This window comes from Pan paniscus, chromosome 15 (genome assembly GCF_029289425.2).
Source record: "Pan paniscus chromosome 15, NHGRI_mPanPan1-v2.0_pri, whole genome shotgun sequence".
Classification (NCBI taxonomy): domain Eukaryota; kingdom Metazoa; phylum Chordata; class Mammalia; order Primates; family Hominidae; genus Pan; species Pan paniscus.
The window spans coordinates 24,005,443-24,031,072 of NC_073264.2; the positions used below are offsets into that span (position 1 = coordinate 24,005,443).

The window sequence follows — 25,630 nt, forward strand, 5'->3', positions numbered from 1 at the left end:
ACAAGTCCGTGCCCTGTGCCCGTCACTGCGCTGGGGGCAAGGCCTGTGTCATCCTGTCACATCCCCCCCAAAGGAGAGGAGGGGCTGGGGGCTGGGCCGGCAGCAGGGGGCGCTGTTCGTCCGGGATCGTCAGACCCGCTCCACCCGGAGCCCCGGAGGAAGTGCCCAGGGAGGGCTGGGGCCCCGGAGGAGGCCTTGGGTTCGGAATTAGGCTGGCTGGAGTCCGGGATCCACCACATCATACACTCGTGCCTTTGGCAGGTCACTAACCGCCCATCGCCTCAGTTTCCCGGTGGGACGAACTCTGTCTCACAGGTAGTTTAAGAACCAGGCTTTCTTTGGCATTGTATACCTGCCATGTGCCAGGCTGTGTCGTGCTCTGGGGATTCAGTCTCTGTGCAAACTATGACTCCATACAGATGAAGTCCAAGAACAGGCAAAACGCATCACAGGTGATAGAAATTAGGGCACTGTTTGCCTCTGGGGTAGAAGGATGGATTGAAAAGGGGCACAAGGAAACCTTCAGGGGTGGTGGAAATGTTCCATATCTTTATCTTGGGTGATGGCTATATATATATCAAATGCATCATTAGTGTATTTTCATGTAATTATGCCTCAAGAAAGTACTGCTCCCATTAAATACACACACACACACACACACACACACACACACACACACAGAGTTTCTGTCTTCAAGGAGTTAACAATCCAGTGAGTAGTGGGTATGAAAGAGATGTGTTAATGGCTGCAATTGCAAGACAGAGGCTTTTGTTACTATATTCTCCTCAGGCAGGAGTCCTCAGGCAGGAGGCAGGAGAACCAGTTGTTTGTCCCTAAGCGTCACTGCCCCTCACTAGCCTTCTGTCCTGGGGCCTTTAATTTTTCTGAGTCCCCATGTGTTATTATTCACATAGAGATAAAAATACCTGCCCACCTATTCTCAGTGTTGTTGAAGGGATTGAAAGCAGTAATGGGTGTGGAATGCTTAGTAAACTGAAATCCCAGTGCAAATATGAAGTGGGAATGCATCAGAATGCCCAGAAAGACGAAGCATGACCCGAACAAGATGGGCTGGGCCAGGTCAGATGGCACTGCCATACTGAGAAAAAAGTGGGCTGGCTGCGGCTTCACACAGCCCGGGAGAGCTCAGAACTCCCCAGGCCCTGCCGGTGCGCTGGTGTTTCTCATAGTGTGTGGCCACCTCTCCAGTCACTTCGGCCCTAGGAGCTTCTTGTTACACCATGATTTTGTCACTACCTCCGCAGCTTCCCACCTCCTGCTTCCGGCTTCCAGAAGGAAGCGCGTGATGGAGGGGAAATGACAGGGCCAGGAGGCAGCGGTCAGGCTGGGCCGAGTTTCTGACAGAAGCCAACACTTCTGGCCCCACAGTGCTCACGGCCTCCCTGACTCTTCTCACCACATCACAGCTGAAAAGGCTCACGTCTTATCTCCCCTCTCAACCTCTGGGGGCTTCTCTGCTTTCAGAAGGACCCCCTGGAGCCCCTGGCCGAACACATCTGAAAGCACGGAGCCAGACCTCTGCAGCGCCCTCCAGCGGGCAGGTTCTGCGGGCAGCCATCTCCTCGCAGGCCAGAACACCCCACATCACTCCAGGACGGTTCGCCACCTTTGAGAAGAGAGGACTCCAGCGTCTGTTCGCTCTGGAAATGTGGGCATGTTCCCATTCCAAAGGTGATAGGATCTGAGGGGAGGATCCTTCCCATTTTCAAAGCCTTCCTAAAATCCCACTGAGTAGTGGGGAGGAGTGCAAGTCTACCCTTTCCCCGAACCACCCACATGAAATTTAGCAACAACAACAACAAAAAAGGAAAATATTAGAGGAAGATCATATAAGTGTAAGAAGACAAGGCTGGCAGGACCTAAGAGAGTCTAGGTAGATGAAGGAATATGGTTTACATAATGGGGAGCACCTGGTCTCTATTTCATGCTTCCAGCCTTGATGGGAGGAAAGTAGGTAAACCTTAAAAGGGACTTCTTTCCAGTGGAGGCTGCAAGATTCTATTTTTACCAACCTCTAAGGTGTCCACCTTATCCTTGCTGACCCAAGTTATTCCAGTGATTTACCAAGGGAAATGGGTGGAACGACATCCTTATCTGGACTCCTTATTAACAATATCCTACATCTGTACAACACCAAAGCAAACATCAACTCTTTCGATCAAAATGATAAACCCAAGTGGTAAACAGAGTATTCTCTCCCCTTTTACAAATCAGAAGGCACATGGAGCGGCTTGCACAGGATCACGGTGAACTAGGCCCTGATCCTCACCAGACTCGGATCCCAGGCTTTCCACCAAGCTCTGTGGACTCAGAAATACCAAGTGGTTCCAGATTCAGCCATCAGAGGAAGGAGCATGAATTGACTGGCATTCCCAGGCCCCCTAAGACTAAGTGTCTTGTTTCCTGCCTCCGTGGCCCTTCCCTCTTCCTGACTCTGCCTGCATGGATTTGATCCCCCTTCAGGATGAGATCAGAATGGCAAGGCAGAGCTCTGTACCTTTAGGAGGCACTCCCTCAATAAATATTTGATGTTGTCGGGCACGGTGGCTCACGCCTGTAATCCCAGCACTTTGGGAAGCCAAGGCGGGCAGATCACTTGAGGTCAGGAGTTCAAGACTAGCCTGGCAAACATGGTGAAACCCCATCTCTACTAAAAATACAAAAAATTAGCCGGGCATGGTGGCGGGCGCCTGTAATCCCAGCTACTAGGGAGGCTGAGGCAGGAGAATTGCTTGAACCCAGGAAGTGGAGATTGCAGTGAGCCGAGATCGCGCCATTGCACTCCAGCCTGGGCAACAGAGCAAGACTCCATCTAAAAAAAAAAAAATTGATGTTTGTGGCCTCAAGGCAATACTTATCCACTACTCAAGCATATGCCAATGGGGATAACTAATATCCAGATACACTCCCCATGGCTGGTCCCTTCGCTGACTCTTTCTTAGCTGTCAGATCTCAGCCTAAAGGTCACCTGGTCAGAGAGGTCCTTCCTAACCACTCTAAGCAGCTCCCTCCCCAGCCCCATTTACTGTCACATTATATTGTTTACTGTTTCTTTCCTTCACTCCACTCACAACAAAATTATTTCATTTATGTAATAATTTGGCTCTCTTCCCTACTGGAATTTAAGGCTCAGAAAGTGAGGCACCTTGTCCGTTCTGATCATTTCTGTAGCACTTAACTCATGGTAAGCAAAAATTTAAAGGAAGGAGTAATAACAGAAAGAATGAGCTCTGCCATCAGATGTCTCTTATTTATACCCTGACACTAGATTGGGGTTAAATTTTGACAATCATTGAAGCTGTTAGACATACGGGAGCTTGCTGGCCTCTTGACGTGCGTGTATACGCACGCATGAGGGAAATTTTCAATTAAAAGTTAAAAACAAAGTTGTTTATCCCTGGGATTTAACAGGCCTGAATAGCAGGTCTCAAAGGGGGCTCCTAGGGAGGTCTCTCCGCTTCTCCCAGGAAGAGCCAGGCCTGCCATTGGCCACCACAGTGCTTTAGCTGAAAGTCAGTGAAATGGATGTGCAGCTGAGGGAGAAAAGCAGTATGTCATGGAATCCTCAGAGCTTCTGGTGAGCACTGAAAGGAATGATACATTTGTAGAGCAATTACATTCAGATATTTTCACTTACGTTTTGTTGGGATAACCACAGTATGAAGTATTATTATCCCCATGCTTATTTTATGATTTATCTCATTCAAAGCCTAACCCAAACGCTTTCAGCTAGACAGAAATAAGATTCAAACCTAACACTTGCTGAGTCTCCATTTCCTCATCAGGAAAATAAGAATGCCACCCACCTCCTTTATGCGATGATAGGGAAACCTAAGTAACAGGAGGGCGCTTAACAGTTTGCCAGACATGTGGCCCACGCTCACTCACTCCTGGACAGGAAGGGCTGTGTCTTATCTTTTCTAATGCCATGCACTACCTAGCACAGAGCCTAAGTGTGTAATTATTTGCTAAATTTTAGCAACAAAAGGTCAACAGACAGTAAGTGGCAGAACAAGTCCTTGAATCAACACTTTCAGATCAAAGTGTTTTCCGCAACACCAGGCTGCCTCTCTGGTGGTTTGAAAATACTTTTTTAAAATCCCATTGACAGAACTTGGACCTACCTATAAAATCAATGTAAGCAAATAAAATACTTTTAGTCCTTCATAAGCTTCCTCCCACTTTTTTCCTACTCTCTCCTCTAAGATCCTTGTTCTAGAAAGTGTTTTCTCCCACAGGAGAAATCTATTTTTTATATTTGTTAAAAACTTTTAAATTAACCGTAGTTATTAAGTCATTTCACACACAAACTTTTATTACAGATGCCCAGAGCTGAGCTGCAACCCAACAAGATAGGAGAGCAGCAGAGTCTCCCGCTAAGTTTGCAAACAAGCTCCCTGGCCTCTATAACCTCCAACACCAGGGAGCACGCCTCTGTGACCTCCCCAAGTATTTTCTAGCCATCGCAACAAAAGTGTTTTGAAGCCCAAGATGAAAGGATGTGATCACAAGAGGCCGAAGGTATAGGCTGCTAAGAGAAGAAAACAAGAGAGATGGTTTCCATGTGATAGGGGCCAGGAAATGTGTGGGCAGGAGGTGCTCAGGGCTGGGCTTCCCACCACTGCAAAGAATGGCAGGGAATAGACTTTCCACAGTGTTTGTGGTGAATGGCTTCCGGCCCCATAAAAGAGCACAGAAAATAAAAATAAACCACCCCATAGAGGTGTTGAGCAAGGGGGAGCAGGAAATGCTAGGGTCTACCTCACTCTCCATGCAGTAGTACTCAAAATCAACTCCTTCAACATACTTCAGCTGAAAAAACACCTAAGAATCAGAAACGCAATGGGGCTTGGGGGTGTGTCTTTAAGTTCAAGACAGGGTCTTGTTCTGTTGTCCAGACTGAAGCGCAGTGGTGCAATCATGCAGTCTCTACCTCCTGGGATCAAGTGACTCTCCAAACTCAGCCTCCCGAGTAGCTGGGACTACAGAGGTGCACTGCCACGCCCAGCTAATTTTTTTAATTTTTGTAGAGACAGGGACTCACTGTGTTGCCCAGGCTGGTCTTGAACTCCTGGGTTCAAGCCATTCTTCCACCTTGGCCTCCCAAAGTTCTGGGATTACAGGTGTAAGCCACTGAGCACCTGGCGCTTTTTCAGTGTTGTCTTTTTTTTTTTTTTTTTTGGTGACGAAGTTTCGCTTCTGTTGCCCAGGGTGGAGTGCAATGGCACAATCTCGGCTCACTGCAACCTCCGCCTACCAGGTTCTAGCAATTCTCCTGTCTCAGACTCCTGAGTAGCTGGGATTACAGGCTCATGCCACCACGCCTGGCTAATTTTTGTATTTTTAGTAGAGACGGGGTTTCATCATATTGGTCAGGCTGGTCTCCTGACCTCAGGTGATCCACCCACCTCGGCCTCCCAAAGTGCTGGGATTACAGGCATGAATCACCATGCCTGGCCTCTTTTAAGAACAGGGTCTTACATTGTTGCCCAGGCTGGAGTGCAGCGGCTACTCACAGGTCCACAGCTAATTCTTCAGTACATGTCAAATTGAGAACCATAAAGCAAATCAACAGAAGCATAAAAACAAGAGTTACCTATAATGAGCCTTTAACTAAATCTAATCCCAACACTCCGAAAGCAGTCTGTAGGTTTTAGCCCCGAAGCAAATATTGAAAAGACACACCAAAGAAGAATGTTTCCTGTTGATGGTAACTGGCTTGGGTAAATCACAACCTCTGAGACAACAGCTGACCTGGTAAATGGGAATTTAATACCTGTCCCATGTATCTCAAGATCATTATGAAAAATTAAACAAAACCTATGTATTAAAGACTGCAATTACAGTGTCTTCCTTCATAAAATTACTATTATTCCCAGTTTTCAACCCGTGTCTCAAAGTCCAGATGCTTTTCTTATTCAAAATTCCAATTTCTCTAGACTAAAAATTATCCAGAAGCCTCCTGATAGGGTCTGTGACATCTGTATATAAGTTTTAAAACAGATTAGGCCAGGCACAGTGGCTCACGCCTATAATCCCAGCACTTTGGGAGGCTGAGGCGGGCAGATCACCTGAGGTCAGGAGTTTGAGACCAGCCTGACCAACATGGAGAAACCCTGTCTCTACTAAAAATACAAAAATTAGCCGGGCATGTTGGTGTGCACCCAAAATCCCAGCTACTCGGGAGGCTGGGGTGGGAGAATTGCTTGAACCCAGGAGGCGGAGGTTGCAGTGAGCCGAGATCGCACCATTGCACTCCAGCCTGGGTAACGAGAGCAAAACTCCATCTCACAAAAACAAAAAAGAAAAAAAAAAGTGCAGATTAAACTGCTCAGTCATAATCTCAATGAACTAGTATCACTTAAGAATGGCAAACCATGACCCACATAGCCACAACCAATTTTTATAAATAAAGTGATAGTGGAATATAGCCATGCCCATTTGTTTAAGGAAAAGCTTGCGGACTCCTGACTCAGTGTGTTATCAGTTAGGCAGAGAGCTAATAAGAAACATACAGGCCCAAGCTTTTCACCAAGTTCCTAGGTAATCTTGAGACATGCCAAAATTTGAGAACCACTTTTGTAGATGAGGGATTCTCAGATCTTATTGTGCACATAAATCACCTGAGGACCTTGTTAAAATGAAGATGTTGCTTCTGTAGGTTTGGGGTGAGGCCTGTGCTCCCAGGCGATGCCAATACTGGTAGTCAATGACTACATTTTGAGTAGCAAGAATCCAGAGCAGTGTTTCTCCAATTTGCTGTGCTCTGGAATCACCTGGGTAGCTTTACAAACTACAGAAGCCACCCCAAGAGATTTTTACTTAATTGGTGTGGGTTGTGGCCTGGACGTTGGGATTTTCTTTTTACATTACCCAAGTCATGCTAACGTGCAGCCAAGTTGGAGAAGCTCGAAACTCATCATTCTCGGTAGTTGGCTAAATTTAAGTAGTGGCATTCTCAACATAGCTTCCGCCCCATATATAGCAACCCAACAGCACCCAAGATGAAAACAGGGCTGCGAACATGACACACGTCGATATGCCCAGACTTCAGCCAGCAGACCTACGTTCCACCCAAGCTTTGTCATGAACTCTGATCTTAAGCAAGTCACAAATCTGAGTTTCAATTTCTTCACCTAACTAATGAGGACAGGAACCCCTAAGATAATTGCAAGAATAAAATGAGAGAATATTTGTGAAGGTGCTTTGGAAAATATTGTATCTTATAAGTCAACACATACATAACCCCCATTTTTCACTCTGTCTACATTGCCTAAGAGAAATATATTTCACTTTTATCACTAAAACATGTTGAAACAGATGTAAATGTGGAAGCACACACTTAGTTCAATTTCTAGCAGAGTGCATAATGATGCAGTTCCAGGAATGCACTGTCATAAGAGTGGAAGCACCTGTAACAATTGAAGGATTAGTAAAGGATTACCTGCTCCAGGAAGAAGACAAAGGACTGCCATTTCCCAGGGTTGTCAGCACTGCCTTTTGCCATTAACTTCAAATATACTTAATGAAAACAAGGAGGCAGGTTCACAGCTGTAAGTTACCAACTCATAAAGAGTTCAGCACAGAGGACTGAAGAGAAAAAAAGGATTCTGATACCACTAAAGAATAAAAACAGAGCCAGAGGCATATGCAGGAGTGGCATGGAGTTCTTTAATTTGGAAGGCAAAAGGCTACATTTAATGAAAGGCAGAGGCTGGATTAATAAATGTTTGTTAGAAAGTTGTTCTGACACACAGTGAACTCTGGGCTTTTCTCCTGCATAAAAAGCAGAGCTAGCAGTAAGTGCAAATCTGAAGAAAATCCATGTGTCCAACAAGCTGCCATCTCCAGAACTCTTATCCAGGAAATTCAAAGAGTGAACCTAGAAGAAAAAAGCAGCAAGGTTAAATGTCTTATGATACTAGAGACAGGGCCCCAAATCCTTCCATCTAAATTCTAACCCACAAGACAGTTATGGGGTTCCCACACTCAGGACAATATTTAAACCAGGCGAGAAAAACTAGAAAGAAGCAAGTATTTTTCAAAGAACATTTTATGGGAGTAGTATCCAGAAAAATTAATGTCAAAACTGAATTTCAAGCACATCAAGGCAAAACCAACTAGGAACTGTGAGACATGTGTCCTAACTCCAGCTCTACCATTAATTAGCCGCAAGACTTCACATAAGTCACTCTGACTTCCCTGGCCCACAAATTCTTTGAGGTGAGAGGGTTGTAGTTTAACCTAAAGAGCTTTCTGGAATCTAAAATGCTTATAAAGCACAGATTTCCATTGGTGGGGAGGCAGGGTAGGGAAGTAAGGATTCAAGAAAGAAAGAAAAATTCCCAATCTCAGCTATAACAAAGGACCAAAATATAAGAAATAATTTAGTTTTCATTTAAAGATAAGTTTATTTTTGGCAAGAAAAAGGTGAAGAAAGAGTAACCGCAACAGAAGTGGCCACATTGCTGCTAGAGCCAAATGGAACTGAGATCTGTAACTTGTGAGGTGGAACCCTCACCACAAGTGGCCACATTGCTGCTAGAGCCAAATGGAACTGAGATCTGTAACTTGTGAGGTGGAACCCTCACCACAAGATACAGGCTTCCTTTAGTCCCTCAAAGCACAGCCTCCCAGCTACTGGACTCCAGCACAGCTCTGGTTGGAAAGTGACCTCCAGCCCTAGGGGCTCCAATGTCTCCAGCTATAAGCAACTGATTTTCCCAGTGTGCCATAAAAATACTGCAATCTCCTACGTGTACCATGACTCAAAAGAGGCTGGGAAATACTACCTTTCAGAAGAACCGGGCTGCCCCAGGAGGAAAAAGGGCACTACCTTATTTGGTATATTGGGTCAAGTAAGTAACCTGGAGATTCTGGCATCAGAGCTTAAAGGAGAGATTTTGGACTTTCAGCCAGAATGCTTTTATTTCACTAACAATGGTATTTACAGAAATGCTACATAATTGCAGAACATTCCTGAATCAGTGGTATTATAAGAAATGTATAAAAGAAAGAGCAGTAACAGGAAGCAAAAGCTGTTCATAGTGCCAAACAAAACCAAACAGACCTATTCAAACTCACCTATTCATTCCATCAAATTTCTTAAAGCAAACTCTCTGGCAATAGACTATCAGCCAATATAACATTACAGCTTTTTTTTTTTCAAGACAGAGTTTTGTGCTTGTTGTCCAGGCTGGAGTGCAATGGTGTGATCTCGGTTCACCGCAACCTCCGCCGCCCGGGTTCAGGCGATTCTCTGCTTCAACCTGCTGAGTAGCTGGGATTACAGGCGTGTGCCACCACGCCCAGCTAATTTTTGCATTTTTAGTAGAGATGGGGTTTCACCATGTTGGTCAGGCTGGTCTCGAACTCCTGACCTCAGGTGATCCACCCACCCCAGCCTCCCAAAGTGCTGGGATCACAGGCCACCATGCCTGGCTACATTACAGTTCTAATGGCCAAGGTGAGAGAGGACTAGATCATAATGCCATTTTCAGTGAACAAAGCCTCGACACTTTTAGAAATATAAAAGAAATCCTAGTTTAGTACAAAATCAAAGTTTCAAGATTTTATTATATTAAAACATTTAAATCTAAGATGCTGAGGCCAGTCCACGTGAAAGGCAAAAACTGACTCATGAGAGTAAGTCTCTTTGATAGTGGTTTTCAGAAAATTCTGTTTACAAAGATCTGCTTCCCCTCTTTTAAAGCAGATCTATTTACCAGACACTATTCTAAAAGCAGAGGTTCTAGGATTCTTTGAAATATTAGCTCACACAATTGACTACTCAACAGCTAAGAAGAATGGTTTCAACTGTTAACCAGGGCATAAAGGTTTCAGGAAACTGACTAATAAAATCTCCTCCCCTGATATCAAGACATGCAAAATGAAGACACCTACTGAGAAAAGTTAGCGTGACTTCAGTCTATTTCACCTGGGCAGAAGACAGTGCCATTTAATCAGTTTGTTCTAATCATCTTAAAAGAAAGCAAGGCATAACACAAAGAACTGTTAAAAATGATGCTGTAGAGATAGAAAAGATAATGCCAGCCAGGGTCATTTCTATTTGGAATCTGTATTCTTCTCCAGCAATATCTCTATTCAGACACTAGCACTGGGCAGATATGTTCAAATACTGATTTTCCTTCAAATTCATCTCATCCTGGATTCTAGTCACCCAATTAAAACTGAAATTAGAAATAATGTGAATCAAAGACCATTCTGCAGAAATTCTAGGTTTACAGCTCAATTTGAATCACCAGTTTTAGAAGGCACAGACTGTATATTTCTAAAAAATGAAAGGAGCTTTAGAGATCAGCTTCTTTAATCCTTTCATTACAGAGATGAGAAAACTGTAACCTGATAGTGTTGACAAATCTGTCCAGAGCTGTGCTGTCCAACACCACAGCTACTAGACACAGGTGACTATTTAAACTTAGTCAAAGTTAAATTAAAAATTCAGTTCTTCAGTCTGTTAGCCACATTTCAAATGTTCAATAACCACATGTGGCTAGTGGTTACCATAATGGGCGGTGCAGACCCTGAATGCTTCCCCACTGCAGAAAGCTGTATTGGACAGTGCTGGTCCAGGATCACCCTCCCTAGCCAAAGTCAGGTCTCCTGACCTGCATTCTCCTCCATTTCTCCTGGACCATATTAAGTATGGCCAACTATGCAGAAACATTTGAGATAGCCGGCCTTCATCCTTTCCTATCAATCTCTGCCAAATTTTTCCCATTTAAAAAAGAAAAGCATCCAGTCTGATGGCTCTGATGAAAATTTAAAATAAATAAAAATTTCTTAAAAAGAAAAGTAAGTTTAATATTTTTAATGAAAACCCTCTAACATGACATATATATAAAGCCATCATCTGAGAGTCCTAAACCTAACAGGAAGGAATATAAAGGTTTAGAGTCCAAATGTCTGTTATCCAGTTCCCCCTCAGTCACTTATTAGTTCCAGGGCCTGGATACATCAACTAAAGTTTCACCAAGGTGTAATTACCTCAAGTGTAAAATAGGAATACTACTATTTGTCTGTCTCCACATCACTGGGTAGGAAGGAAGGATCACATGAGCTGATCTATGTAAAAGTATATGTGGAATGTATGTGAATCCTACAAGCCTGTTAACGTGGGAACTAGAAGGCATTTTACAAATGTTTATTTTTTGTAAAAGGCTTCATACAAATATGTGCATCTTGTTATAATCACATTTAACTTTCTACCTCCTATAAATGGATAATGGGAATCTGAAAATATGAATAAAAAGCAACAATTAAGGAGAAAACAGAAAGCAAAGCCCAAATGAGGATCCACAAAAACAGTACAATCCTCCTCAAACATAAAAGAACCATCAAGAATCCTGCTGAGAGGCATTAACAGTGGCAAGAGACTTTGATGAACATCCAGACCAATCCTCTCACAACACAGACAGAGAAACTGAGGCTCAGAGGTTAAGTTTATTTGTCCATTCAACTAGTTAACAGAGCAAAGCCTACAATACAAGTCTTCTGATTTTTTTTTTTTTTTTTTTTTTTTGAGACAGGGTCTCACTCTGTCACTCAGGCTGGAGTGCAAGTGGCATGATCACAGTTCACTGCAGCCTTGACCTCCCACGCTCAAGCAATCCTTCCACCTCAGCCTTCTGAGTAGCAGGGACCACAGGCACACGCCACCACGTCCCTCTAATTCTTTTGATTTTTGGTAGAGACAAGGTCTTGCTATATCGCCCATGCTGGTCTCAAACTCCTGGCCTCAAGCGATCCTCCCACCTTGGCCTCCCCAAGTGCTGGGATTACAGGCCTAAGCCACCGCACCAGCCCCTCCTCTGACTTCTTGTCTCATGTTCTTCCCCACCCCACAGCCTCTCCTATGAATCTTTGCCTTGGCTTTTTTTCTTTCGTACCACTTTCCATGTTTTAGCATCCAAGTAACTTAATAACATAACTTTTTCTTGCAGTTAAAAATTGTTTATTTGGCCGGGCACAGTGGCTCATGCCTGTAATTCCAGCACTTTGGGAGGCTAAGGTAGGCAGATCACAAAGTCAAAAGATAGAGACCATACTGGCCAACATGGTGAAACCATGTCTCTCCTAAAAATACAAAAATTAGCCAGGCTTGGGAGCACACACTTGTAGTCCCAGCTACTCGAGAGGCTGAGGCAGGAGAACTGCTTGAACCCGGGAGGCGGAGGCTGTAGTGAGCCAAGATCATGCCACTGCACTACAGCCTGGACAACAAAGCGAGACTCCGTCTCAAAAAAAAAAAAAAGGTTTATTCATTCATACACTCATTCAACAAACACACACTGTTACTGTTCACAATTGAGTCCAGTGGGAGAGAGAAGAAAGTGAATGAATAGTTTCATAACAATGTGATAAGTGCAGCACTGGAGGAATGCAGTAGACTAAGGGCTCCTATGCAACCTGAGGGGTGGGAATGACTTGGAATAGGAGTCATCCAAGCTGGGGGGATGGAGAAAATAAGGCAGTGAGTTAGGGCAGCAATGAAATTCATAAATATAAATCTATTTCGATATTCTTTTTTCTTTGGTAGCCTTAAATACACCAAATATAAAATAGAGTTCAATAAACAAGTAGAGTCATCAATTAGCACTTTTTAGCAAATAAAATAAGTAGATTCAAAGTTTTAAGAATGAAAGGTAAAGAACTAATCTCAGAGCCAGGCACTGTGACACACCTGTAGGTCCAGCTACACAGAAGCCTCAGGCAGGAGGAGCACTTGACCCCAGGGAGTTCCCAGCTTGGGCAACGTAGCAAGACCCCAGCACATAAAAAAATATATAATTAATCTCACCTTCTAAACAGAGAAAAATGAGTTGAAAAAAGTTATGATGTGACTACCTCAGATTTCCTACAAATGTAGGACAGTTCCCTCTGAGAGAGCTTATTTGGTGGCAGGACCTAATTCAATATGAGGTGGAAATATCAAAGAGAAAATGAAATAAAAACTAAATGGGCCCCTCCACCAACAAAAAATTAAAGATTATTGCCAGTGGGAGGTCACCATTGAGAATAAAAGACGTAGAACAAACCAAAAAAAGAAGCTCTCAAACTAAGGAGGTGAAAAAAAGAAATCAAACGGGAAACCTGAGGGTCTATGTGCACAGTCTTGGTCTTCCCCCACACAACAAAATCTAGGGCCACTTTAGGGTTCTATGCCCTTTTGTTCCTAACTCGACATTGCCCACTTCTGGCCAGAATGTAAAGCAACCCCCAACCCAGCATCTAAACCTACCTGGACCTCTGCTGCCCCCCAATGACTGGAAAGAAACTAGGTTTTTAAACACAGGTATCAGTAGCTTCTTCCCCCAAACTCAACTCCTTATGTTTTGTAGTAGTCTCTCAACACATGAAACATACAATCCACTAGGTGGCAGCAAAGCCCACAGAATAACATCAAGATCCCCTTCCCGAGGAAATTTTCTAGATTACTATACTTTAACTGAATTCGAAAAGCCAACACAATTTCAAGTTTGTAAATAGTGCTGCCAGTCAGAGTATAAAATGTTCTGCCCAACCCTGTAGCCCCCTTGTTCCAGCTAGGATCAAACACTGAATTTTTTAAGACTTGTGAGAGAATGGTCTCCATTATAAAAACAAAACAATGCTAACAAGGCACAGGCATTTGGCAACTATCTCCCTGGGAGCTGAGCACATTTTCAAGCAAGGTTTTGTCCCTTTGGGCCCAGTTCACCCTTCCTTCTGATCCAGGGCCCAATTCATCAGGAACTTTAATTCTCAAACTGTGATCCAATACCGTTCTGTCCTTCTTTTCCTCACTACCCTTCAGAACACCTGAGATGGACTGAGATTTTTTTTTTAAAAAAAAAAGAGTTTCACAGGCCAGGTGCAGTGGCTCACGCCTGTAATCCTAGCACTTTGGGAGGCCAAGGCGAGTGGATCACAAGGTCAGGAGTTCAACACCAGCCTGGCCAACAGAGTGAAACCCCATCTCTACTAAAAATACAAAAACTAGCCGGGCAAGTGCCTGTAGTCCCAGCTACTCGGGGAGGCTGAGGCAGGAGAATTGCTTGAACCCGGGAGGCAGGGTTGCAGTGAGCCAAAACTGCACCACTGCACTCTAGCCTGGGCAAGAGAGTAAGACTCTGTCTCAAAAAAAAAAAAAAAAAAAGAATTTCACAAAGAAACACAGAAGAACAAACATGGAAAAAACTAAAGTATATACATTATTAAATACTGAAATCCACTGAGCTTCTTTCTGTCATGGATTCATTCAAAAATATGCCGCCACCTACACATCAAAAACTGATCATTTCAGGTGTGCATGGATTTCTGGGGGTCAGAAGCTCACTGGGAGCATTTTTGCTTTTGTATTTTCATTTGTATAGTCTAAAAAATAAAAAATATTGAGTCTTTCTTGATCACCTGGATAGATACATTAGTTATAAGATTTCTAGCAAGGGGCTCTTTTTTTTTTTTTTTTTTAGAAAACAGAGTCTTACTCTTGCCAGGCTGGAGTGCAATGGTGCAATTTGGGCTCACTGCAACCTCCGCCTCATGGGTTCAAACGATTCTCCTGCCTCAGCCTCCCGAGTAGCTGGGATTACAGGCACCGGCCACCACGTCCAGCTAATTTTTGTCTTTTTAGTAGAGATGAGGTTTCACCATGTTGGCCAGGCTGGTCTCGAACTCCTGACCTCAGGTGATCCACCCGCCTCGGCCTCCCAAAGTGCTGGGATTACAGGCGTGAGCCACCGCGCTCAGCCATCCTAGCCAGGCTCTCTCAACTTCAGTTCCTCATCTGTAAATGAGAACAGCAAGCCTATCCTCATGAAATTATTCTGAAAATAAAATGATATAGAACAAGAAGTACTTAAAGCACAGCACACACTGAGCACTCATTATCTGTCAACTTCCTTACTTCCCCTTGAATTATTTATTTTTTTAACCCAATGCCATTTTCTTTTGACCTGCTTCTTTCAGAGTAGTTTAGAGTTTGTCACCCCCAAATTCATGTAAGATCAGCTATATTACAGAATTTTTTTTAAATATCAAACTCTCAACTTAGTTGGAAAATATAAAGACATTCAATCTGTTTTGTTCTACCTTCTGAGCTGGTATAAATATTGAGAATTTACTTGGAACTATTTTTAAAGTGCTGTGGCACAGTGCACATATAGCTGAGTTAGAAGCACATAAAAGGAGCAAATAAATGTATATTTTTAAAAACTGAGAGCAGGACAGTATAGTATAATTCAAATGAAGGATCTCTATGAAAAACAATCTGGGCAATCCCCCAGAGAGAAAGATTTTTCTATGAACATACTCTCCATAGAAAAATTTAACACTACAATCTGGGATTGAGGATTTTGCTGTGCTTTGGGCCCATAATTCCCAGCTGAGCAGGTGGTCCTAGGTTGTTAATATGGTCTGCAGTACACAGTTTCTGCTGAGACTGCTTTTTTGTCTCTGCTTTTGTCATAATTTTGAAATACTAAGCTCTCTGCAGTAGAGTCCTCCTCCAATCATGACAGCCCTAAGAAATAATTTTCCATGATTTGGTATCTCCCTGAGCCTAGAAAACATCCTTGAAATGTTTGCTGTTGTCCCCTTCCTAAGTACACACCATGACTCATCTAGAAAAAAAGAACTTCAGAAATCTAGAGTAAGCAATCAGAAGACATGACCTTTCCAGAAGGCTCTATCAGGAAGCCCAAGGGTTACTCATATTTGCAAGCGTGAGAAGATCAATGTTGGTGGGTCAGTTTTCTACCTGCATTCAAGGTTATCCACTGGTAACAGTTCATTGTAACTGGCAATAGCTGTTATCCATTGCTCAGATAACTCATCTGCTGTCCCTGCTCCCAGATGGTACAGCTGCTCTCTTCTCTGGATTTTCGCAGCACTTTGTTCAAACCTATAGCGAGGCCCTAACTGGGCTGTATTTTAACTGTTATGTTTACGTATTCTCCCCTACTAGACTGTACATGTCTTGAAGGCAGAAGCCACACTTTTGGGTTTTTTTTTTTTTTTTAATTGAGATAGGGTCTTGCTATGTTGCCCATGCTGGTCTCAAATTCTTGAGCTCAAGCAATCCGCCCACCTCGCCTTCCCAAAGTCCTGGGATTACAGGCATGAACCACCACGCCCAGCCAACAACATTGTTTATATTCCCAACAACAAGACATTGGCTGGCACATAGAAGGGGAGGGAGGAAGAGAGGAAGAGGATAACTCCAGTCTTAATCAGGTCTTTAAGGAGTTAAATCGTATTAAAATAACAGAACAAAGTGGTTCTTAAAAGTTTTTCACTGTTGGGAGGCCAAGGCGGGCGGATCACCAGGTCAGGAGATCGAGATCATCCTAACTCGGTGAAACCCCGTCTCTACTAAAAATACAAAAAATTAGCAGGGCGTGGTGGCGGGCGCCTGTAGTCCCAGCTACTCGGGAGGCTGAGGCAGGAGAATGGCGTGAACTCGGGAGGCAGAGTTGCAGTGAGCCGAGATCGCACCACTGCACTCCAGCCTGGGTAACAGAGTGAGACTCCATCTCAAGAAAAAAAAAAAAAAAAAAAGAGAGAAAAAAAAGTTTTTCACTGAAATAAACCTCACTGTCAACTTACCACTACCAAAATGATACCTTACCTGAAATAACAGAACTGTTTTTGAGGCAGTATCAAAGGAAAGGATTTATGTAACATATTATAAGTAAATGACTAATTCATGTCAGAAAAGGAAGTATAGTCACTGTCACATTATTGCATCCACTTTGCACATAGATGCTCTAACTCTTGTACTAGATTTCTGCTGATTAGTATAAAAATGACAGCTTTCCAAGTGGTGACAGGAAGAGGCTGGTCCTAGGATATCCTTCCCCCAAATAGGATGAGCTCTCCTAAGGTTCTCTTTTCTCTACCACCCAGAACATTACATTTTGCAATGCAAAGGCAAAGATTGCATGCATTCATCAGTAAGCTACATGGGATACCAGAAGGAGTACGGGGCCAAGAACACCGCTAGACTAGGGCACTTCACTGCAAACACTTAACTATGTGGCCAGGGAAGGCCAATGGATTGTTCTAGGCCTCTGTTTTCTCATATATAAAGTAACAGTGTTGACATACGATATGGAAAACAGCCATATATTTATTAAAGCTTTAGAACTCTGCTTGGGAGGGAGCAATGCAGGGGAGAGCATACCATATGTGATGAAGGCCAAGCAGAGAGGCCTTTTCAACTTCTGTCCATCAAAAAAAACTCCAATTCTACTTCTGCTTTATATACCAAGATTCTTTTTGTAAGAGTTTGTTTGGGAGAAGGGAGAAAGAACTCTACTGCTAAAAAAGCGAAAATGGCAAACGAACCAAGCAGCATCCCATCTTATATTTTAAAGTCTTCTCCCAAGTTAACCCAATTTCCCCATTTATTTCTACCTTAAGGCACATATTAGCAAATGCCCACAGTCATTCATTCAACATACACTGGATGCTATCAAATTTAAGTGCTATGAAAACAATGGTCCAGCATTTAAAGTCATCCGAGATCAAAATCAGAAAAAAATTAACTAACAAATCTAAAGGCAAAACCTACCATTTATGTCTCTTCCAAAATCTCCGAGTTATTTTCATGGAGTTATTGGTACAGAAATTATTGTACTAGCTACAAACATTAATTTTCTGTTACCTTAATGATTTGAAGAACAGAAAGACAAGGCAATGACCAAGAGCAGTAGCACTGATGAATTATGATGATATTAATGCATACTTTGCAGACCAATGGAAAATTCTGCAAATGTCAATAGCAGTATGGGAGCCTGGCCAACCATGATCAAAACCAGTCCCATCCAATTTCTCTTCCTAAAATCAACATTATAGGACAAGGACTATGATCATCACTTACATTCTTTTAGTCTCCTACTCCTCAATTAAGTAAATGAGAATGATTCAGCCAACAAAGTTCATGACAACAAGGTGCAGGATGGTGCTGGCAAAGAGAAAATCAGCAAAGGCTCGCTCTGGGGAGATGCCTTGGAAATCCGCTTTGTTCTGTGGGTTGATCTGTATTCTCAGGCAAACTGCACAAGAAGCAAAACACAAAAAAATGATTATATAGAAGTATAAAATAAATATGCTAATGAACACAGACATACCCGAGGACCCAACAATTCTACTGTAACAGAAATGAATGCATACATACATCAAAGGGCATACACAGAAATGATACCCAGATAGCCCCAAACTGGAAACAATCTAATGTCTATCAACAGTAAAATGGATAAATTATGGCATATACAAACAATAGAATATTATACTGCAATGAAAAAGAACTTCTGCTATACACAAAAATGGATGAATTGCACAAGTAAGTTGGGCAACACAATCAAAACTTTATTTTTTGGGGAGTCGGGGACAGAGTCTCGCTCTGTCACCCAGGCTGGAATGCAGTGGCATGATCTTGGCTCACTGCAATCTCCACCTGCCGGGTTCAAGCAATTCTCCTGCCTCAGCCTCCCAAGTAGCCGGGACTACAGGCATGCGCCACCATGCCCGGCTAATTTTTTGTATTTTTAGTAGCGACGGGGTTTCACCATGCTGACCAGGCTGGTCTCGAACTCCTGACCTTGTGATCCACCTGCCTCGGCTTCCCAAAGTGCTGGGATTACAGGCATGAGCCACCGTGCCCGGACAAAACTTAAAAAATACACACTGGCTAGCCAAACCAGCTGGAACCTGGCAGGTACCCAGAGGAAGCCAAAGACAGAAAAGCCCAGCTCCCACACAGAGACCACAGGGCAGAGCCTAAGTGTATATGCTGGGGGAACAAATGTACCCCCTCAATTAGATGAGGAATATTCTGGGATGCAGCCACACAGAGCCACTGAGAACTCGGCAGGAGACAGGGTCTGGTTGTGCTGCCCAGGCTGGACTGGAACCCAAGCGATCCTCCCACCTCAGCCTCCTGAGCAGCTGGGACCACAGGCACGGGTGAACACATCTGCCTAGCTCCATGGTATTTTTAGTGTGACCTTCTATTTATGGATAATGATTCAGGTTTTCCATTATAAGTTTATTTTAAAAATACATTTACTACAGTTAAAAAATGAATCAATTTAATTGCTTTGTTTTCTAAGAAACACACAAAAACCCTCGTATACAAAATCAAATGATTTTCAAAGTGACAAAACCACTCAATGGGGAAACAGTCTTCTCAACCAACGATGCTGGGAAAACTGGATATCCACAGGCAAAAGAATGCAGCTGGACCCTTACCTTATACCATATACTACAAAAATTAACTCGAAACGGATCAAAGACCTAAATCCGAAACGGATAAAGACCAAAAACTAAAAAACTCTTAGAAGAAAACAGAGCAAAAGTTTTATGGCATTGGATTTAGCAATGATTTATTGGATATGACACCAAAAGTACAGTCAACAAAGTAAAAATAGATAAATTGGACTATATCAAAGTTTAAAACTTCTGTGATAAAGGTACAATAAAGGGCACAATAGTGAAAAGGCACCTACGGAATGGGGAAAAATATTTGCAAATCACATATCTGATAAAGGGTTAATATCAGAATATATTAAAGTACCCCTACAATGCAATTAACAACAAAATAATAACCAGATTTTAAAATGGGCAAAGGACTTGAATAGACATTTCCCCAAAGAAGATATAGGAATGGCCAACAAGCATATGAAAAGATGCTCAACGTCACTAATCACTAGGGCAATACAAATCAAAATTACAATGAGATATCACCTCACATCTATTAGGATGTCTAGTATCAAAAAAACAAGAGTTGGCAAGAATGCAGAGAAACTGAAACCCTTGTGCACTAACGAGTGGGAAAATCAAATAGGGTAGCCAGTGTGAAAAACAGTATTGCGTTTCCTCAAAAAAATTAAAAACAGAATTGCCATATCATATAATCCAGCAATTCCACTTCTGGGTACGTATCCAAAAGAAGTGAAAGCAGGATCTCGGCCAGGCACGGTGGTTCACACCTGCAATCCCAACACTTTGGGAGGCTGAACCAGGCGGATCACCCGAGGTCAGGAGTTCGAGACCAGCCTGGCCAACATGGTGAAACTCCGTCTCTACTAAAAATACAAAAATTAGCTGGGCGTGGTGGTAGGCGCCTGTAATCCCAGCTACTCGAGAAGCTGAGGCAGGAGAATCGCTTGAACCCAGGAGGTGGAGGCTGCAGTGAGCCGACATCACTCCGTCGCACTCCAGCCTAGGTGACAAGAGAGAAACTCCATCTGGGAGGTTGGGAGGGTGGGGGATGGAACCAGGCTCTCAAGCAATATTTGCACACCCATGTTCATAGCAGCATTAGTCACAATAGCCAAAAGGTGAGAGCAGCCCAAGTGTCAGCAGAAGAATGGATAAGCAAAGTGTGATGTATACATACAATGGAATACTCAGCCTTAAAAGGAAGGAAATTCTGATACCTGCTACAACATGGCTGAATCTTGAGGGCATTATTTTAAGTGACATAAGCCATGACAAAGGGACAAATACCATGTGGTTTCACTTATATGACATCAAGAGTAGTCAAACTCCTAGAAACAGAAAGTGGAATGGTAGATGCCAGGGACTGACAGAGAGGAGGATGAGGAGTTATTGTTTAATGGGAACTGAATTTCAGTTGCGGAAGACAAAAAAGTTCTGGATATGGATAGTGATGATGATTTTACAGCAATGTACATGTACTCAATGCCACAGAACTATACACTTAAAAATGGTTAAAATGGTAAATTTTGTCATGTTTTATCTTGACTAAAAACAAACAAACAAAAGGCCAGGCATGGTGGCTCACGCCTGTAATCCCAGCACTTTGGGAGGCCGAGGCAGGCAGATCACCTGAGGTCGGGAGTTCAAGACCAGCCTGACCAACATGGAGAAACCCCTTGTCTACTAAAAATACAAAATTAGCCGGGCATGGTGGCGCATGCCTGTGATCCCAGCTGCTTGGGAGGCTGAGGCAATGAGGCAGGAGAATCAGTGGAGGTGGAGGTGGAGGTGAGCCAAGATCGTGCCATTGCACTCCAGCATGGGCAACAAGAGCGATACTCCATCTAAAAAAAAAAAAAATTAAAAAATAAAACAAGGGCCAGGCACGGTGGCTCACTCCTGTAATCCCCACACTTTGGGAGGCCAAGGTGAGCGGATCACCTAAGGTCAGGAGTTCAAGACCAGCCTGGCCAACATGGTGAAACCCCATCCCTAATAAAAACTACAGAAATTAGCTGGGCATGGTGGCACGCACCTGTAATCCCAGCTACTCAGGAGGCTGAGGCAGGAGAATTTGCTTAAACTCAGGGGGTGGAGGTTGCAGTGAGCCGAGATTGCGCCACTGCACTCCATCCTGGGCAAGAGAGACTCCGTCTCAAAACAAAAAAGTATATGCTATATGATTCCATGTACAAAAAGCTTAAAACTTGGTAAAACCAATCTATGGCAAGATAGTGGTTTTTATCTTTCACAGGGAGAGGATAACTGGGAAGATGCAAGGAGGCGCCTATGGTGCTGGTAATGTCCTGCATCTTGATCTGGATAGTGGTTAGACAGGTAAATTTAAAAATTCATCAAGTTGTACAATTAAATTTCGCACTCTGTTAAAGGAAAAAAAATATTACTTCTCAGAGTTACACTGAAACCTAGAGGCTTTCTCAGAGAAAAAAAATATATAACAAAAAAACCCACAAAGCTCTCTTATCTGCTGATTTAAAGGTTTCTAATTATACCTAGATGGGGATGCACTTGAGGCAACAACAAAGGGTCCGGGCTGAATGATAAAAAGTTATAAAAATGTGAATTATTTTCTAATAGAATATTCATTTAATGGGTAGCAGAGTTTATAAAGACAGCACGCTCATTCTTGAGAACCTCACAGTTGTCGATAAACTATCTTTGATCTCGAAGTTCTAGCAGCTGCTTATTTGTCTCAAAAAAGGCAGAAGACCTAAGAGAGATAATTCATGAGAACTCTCCACTGCCACACTCTATCCCCTTGAAGATTCTTACAGTCACCATTGACAAAAAAAAAAAAAAAAAAAAAAACAGGCAGTTCCAGGAATACACTCTTCCAAAGTATCTTTATGCTTGTGATAAATTATTACACTGCTTAAGAAAACCTAAACTCGCTTCAGGCTAGCATCATCGCATCATTAACTAAGAAAAACCAACAAACAAATCTAATCCAAAGGCCAGAAAACTATCAGACTAGTTCTCCAGAGCCTGTCACCATGGCAACAGTTTTCATTATGCTTAAACATGTAAACACCATGGAAGCACCATTGATCCTTTCAGGTATCCAGACCCTTAAAAATATTAAAGACAATGACTGAAGCAAGGGTAACCAGTAAACCCCTGCTGTAGAAAGTACAGATTCATTCATCCACTTGGGAGAGCAACTAGCAATATCCATTAATATTTAAAATGATTTTACCTTTTGACAAAGGAATTTATCTTACAGAACAAAGACATTCTGAAAGTATGTTTGTAAAGTTGAAAAAAAAATTAAAACAGTCTAAACATCAAGGGGATTAAACTATACAACTGACATGCAATGCAATCCCATGCAATTATTCAAAAGAATAAGGTAAATTCTCTGTACATTGACAGCAAACATATCTAAGACTTATTAAGTGAAAAAAAGCCAATTCTTTTTTTTTTTTGAGACAGGGTCTCACTCCATCGCCCAGGCTGGAGTGCAGTGGTGCAATCATGGCTCCCTGCAGCCTCGACCTCCTGGGCTCAAACAATCCTCCCACCTCAGCCCCCTGAGTAGCTGAGACAACAGTCATGCACCACCATGCCTAGCTAATTTTTTTGTTTGTTTGTTTTTGGTAAAGACAAGGTCTCCCTATGTTGCCCAGCAATCCTCCCGCCTCTGCTTGCCTAAGGGTAGGGATTACAGACATGAGGCCCCACACCCAGCCCATTTCTAATTTCACTTGGCCAGGGGATGGTGGCTCACAACTGTAACCCCAGCATGTTGTGAAACCAAGGTGGGAGGATCGCTTGAGCCCAAGAGCTTGAGACCAGCCTGGGAAAGATAGGGAGACCCTGTCTCTACAAAAAAAAACGTTTTAATTAGCCACGTGTGGTAGCACACACCTATGGCCCCAGCTACTCGGGAGGCTGAGATGGGAAGATTGCTTGAGCCCAGGAGGTACAGGTTGCAGGCTGCAGTGAGCCACAGTCATGCCACCGCACTCTGGCCTGGGAGACAAATCAAGACCGTCTCAAAAAAAAAGTAAAATATTTTATTTACATATAATGATATACATAATTATCTTGTCATTTCAGTTAGAATCTAGAAAAAAATCTGAAGAAATAGAAAACTATTAATAGTGGTCATTGGAGTAAAGAACACGGTGTTGAGTTTTGAGGAAATATGAGGGAAAAAAAGAAAAATTATCCATGAAGGTGGATAAGGTAATAAATTGATGTTATTATTATTGTGATCATGGTAACCAGATTATTTCAATGAAAACATATGAATCAGAGTCCCACAAAGTTGGAAAGGACCTCAGAGGTCATAAACACCAACACCCCATTTGATGTATACAATGCCCAAGAGGTGGTAGCGGGTGGCCATGCTTGGGGAGGCGTACTAATCACGTGGGAAGCTTTCCAAAGTATACTCACCACTTACAGAATCTGGTAAGCCACCTCCAGATGGAGAATTATCAACTTTCCAGAGCCTGTGTTACTGATAAGGATATCACATCTCTCAGATGCATTGGAAACAAAAAAGGCAAAAAAAAAAGCCTGTTCAAAATGCTCCACTACCAATGATCCTTCAGTCTCTCCCTGGGCACTTCCAAAGATGGAAATTTACTACCTCTTCAAGCAGTCTGTTCCATTTTAGCAATTCTGATTTACTCTATCCCCTTAAATGTCCATTTATTCCATAAAATATTTACTAAACATCTACTACATGACAAGCATCATTTCAGGTGCTAGGAATATGGCACAGAACAAAACAGTCTGGCTCTCAAGGAACTTACACTCCTATGGAGAGAAACATATAATCAATAAGTTAACAAATAAACCAGGAACTACTAGATAGAGATATGTACTATGAAGAAAATAAAACAGGATAATAAAGAGTGACTGGGAAGCTTTTCTTAAATTCAATCATAACAGAAGGTCTCTTTAAGAGCTTGCTATTTAAGACCAATATTTGAAAGATAAGGACAACCATGTAAAAATCTGGGGGCAGAGCATTCTAGACAGTAAGAACAATCTTGACATGTTATAAACACAAGGACAGACACCAGGCATGGTGTCTCACACCCGTAATCCCAGCACTTTGGGAGGTCGAAGCGGGTGGATAACCTGAGGTCGGGAGTTCGAGACCAGCCTGACCAACATGGAGAAACCCCGTCTCTACTAAAAATACAAAAAATTAGCCGGGCTTGGTGGTGCATGCCTGTAATCCCAGCTACTCGGGAGGCTGAGGCAGAAGAACCGCTTGAACCCGGGAGGCGGAAGTTGCAGTAAGCCGAGATCGTGCCACTGCACTCCAGCCTGGGCAACAAGAGCGAAACTCCACCTCAAAAAAAAAAAAAAATCAAGGACAGACCAACAAGACTATAGTGATCAAGGGGAAGGACACAAGGGCCAAATCCTGAGGGGCATGGTAAGCCTCAGAAAACAGTATGGATTCAGTTATAAGAGCGGTGGAACAGTATAATGGTTCGCAAGGTTAAAAAGATGCAGAAGGCCGGGCGCAGTGGCTCACGCCTGTAATCCCAGCACTTTGGGAGGCCGAGGTGGGTGGATCACGAGGTCAGGAATTCAAGACCAGCCTGGTCAAGAAGGTGAAACCCCATCTCTACTAAAAATAAAATACAAAAAATTAGCCGGGTGCAGTGGCAGGCTCCTGGAATCCCAGCTACTAGGGAGGCTGAGGCAGGAGAATCGCTTGAACTCCGAGGGCGGAGGTTGCAGTGAGCTGAGATCGCGCCACTGCACTCCAGCCTGGCGACAGAGTGAGGCTGCGTCTCAAAAAAATAAAAATAGGCCGGGCACAGTGGCTCACACCTGTAATCCCAGCACTTTGGGAAGCCAAGGCGGGCGGATCACGAGGTCAGGAGATCGAGACCATCCTGGCTAACATGGTGAAACCCATCTCCACTAAAAAATACAAAAAAAAAAAAATTAGCCAGTCATTGTGGCGGGTGCCTGTAGTCCCAGCTACTCGGGAGGCTGAGGCAGGAGAATGGCGTGAACCCGGGAGACGGAGCTTGCAGTGAGCCGAGATCGCACCACTGCACTCCAGCCTGGGCGACAGAGCGAGACTCCGTCTCTAAAATATAAAAAATAAAAAGAAGCAGAAGAATTACTTAGGACCCAAAGAGCTCAGGGGAATGGTAGTAAAAATGGACAGAAATAAAGACATACAGGCTATATTTTGGAGAAGACAGAGCTTGCTGATGAAACAGATGCAGGAGATAAGAGAAATCAAGGGACCCAGGAAACTTAAATTTCTTCATTTAAAAACACAACCGGCCGGGCGTGGTGGCTCACGCCTGTAATCCCAGCACCTTGGGAGGCCGAGGTGGGTGAATCACCTGAGGTCAGGAGTTCGTGACCAGCCTGG

The 25,630-nt window shown here is 43.2% G+C and overlaps 1 protein-coding gene across 1 annotated transcript in view; it reads right to left on the minus strand.

The window, feature by feature from the left end:
• Positions 1-7,672: 7,672 nt before the first annotated feature.
• The window catches only part of DAD1 (defender against cell death 1), a 31,876-nt gene continuing 13,918 nt past the window's right edge, over positions 7,673-25,630 (minus strand). Inside the window, exons 2-3 of the mRNA XM_003808132.5 lie at positions 17,906-18,080; positions 7,673-7,903 (exon numbers count right to left, since the gene is read on the minus strand). Of these exons, the coding sequence (XP_003808180.1) occupies positions 17,950-18,080 (131 nt within the window). The 3' untranslated portion in view covers positions 7,673-7,903; positions 17,906-17,949. The remainder of the gene's footprint in view (positions 7,904-17,905; positions 18,081-25,630) is intronic.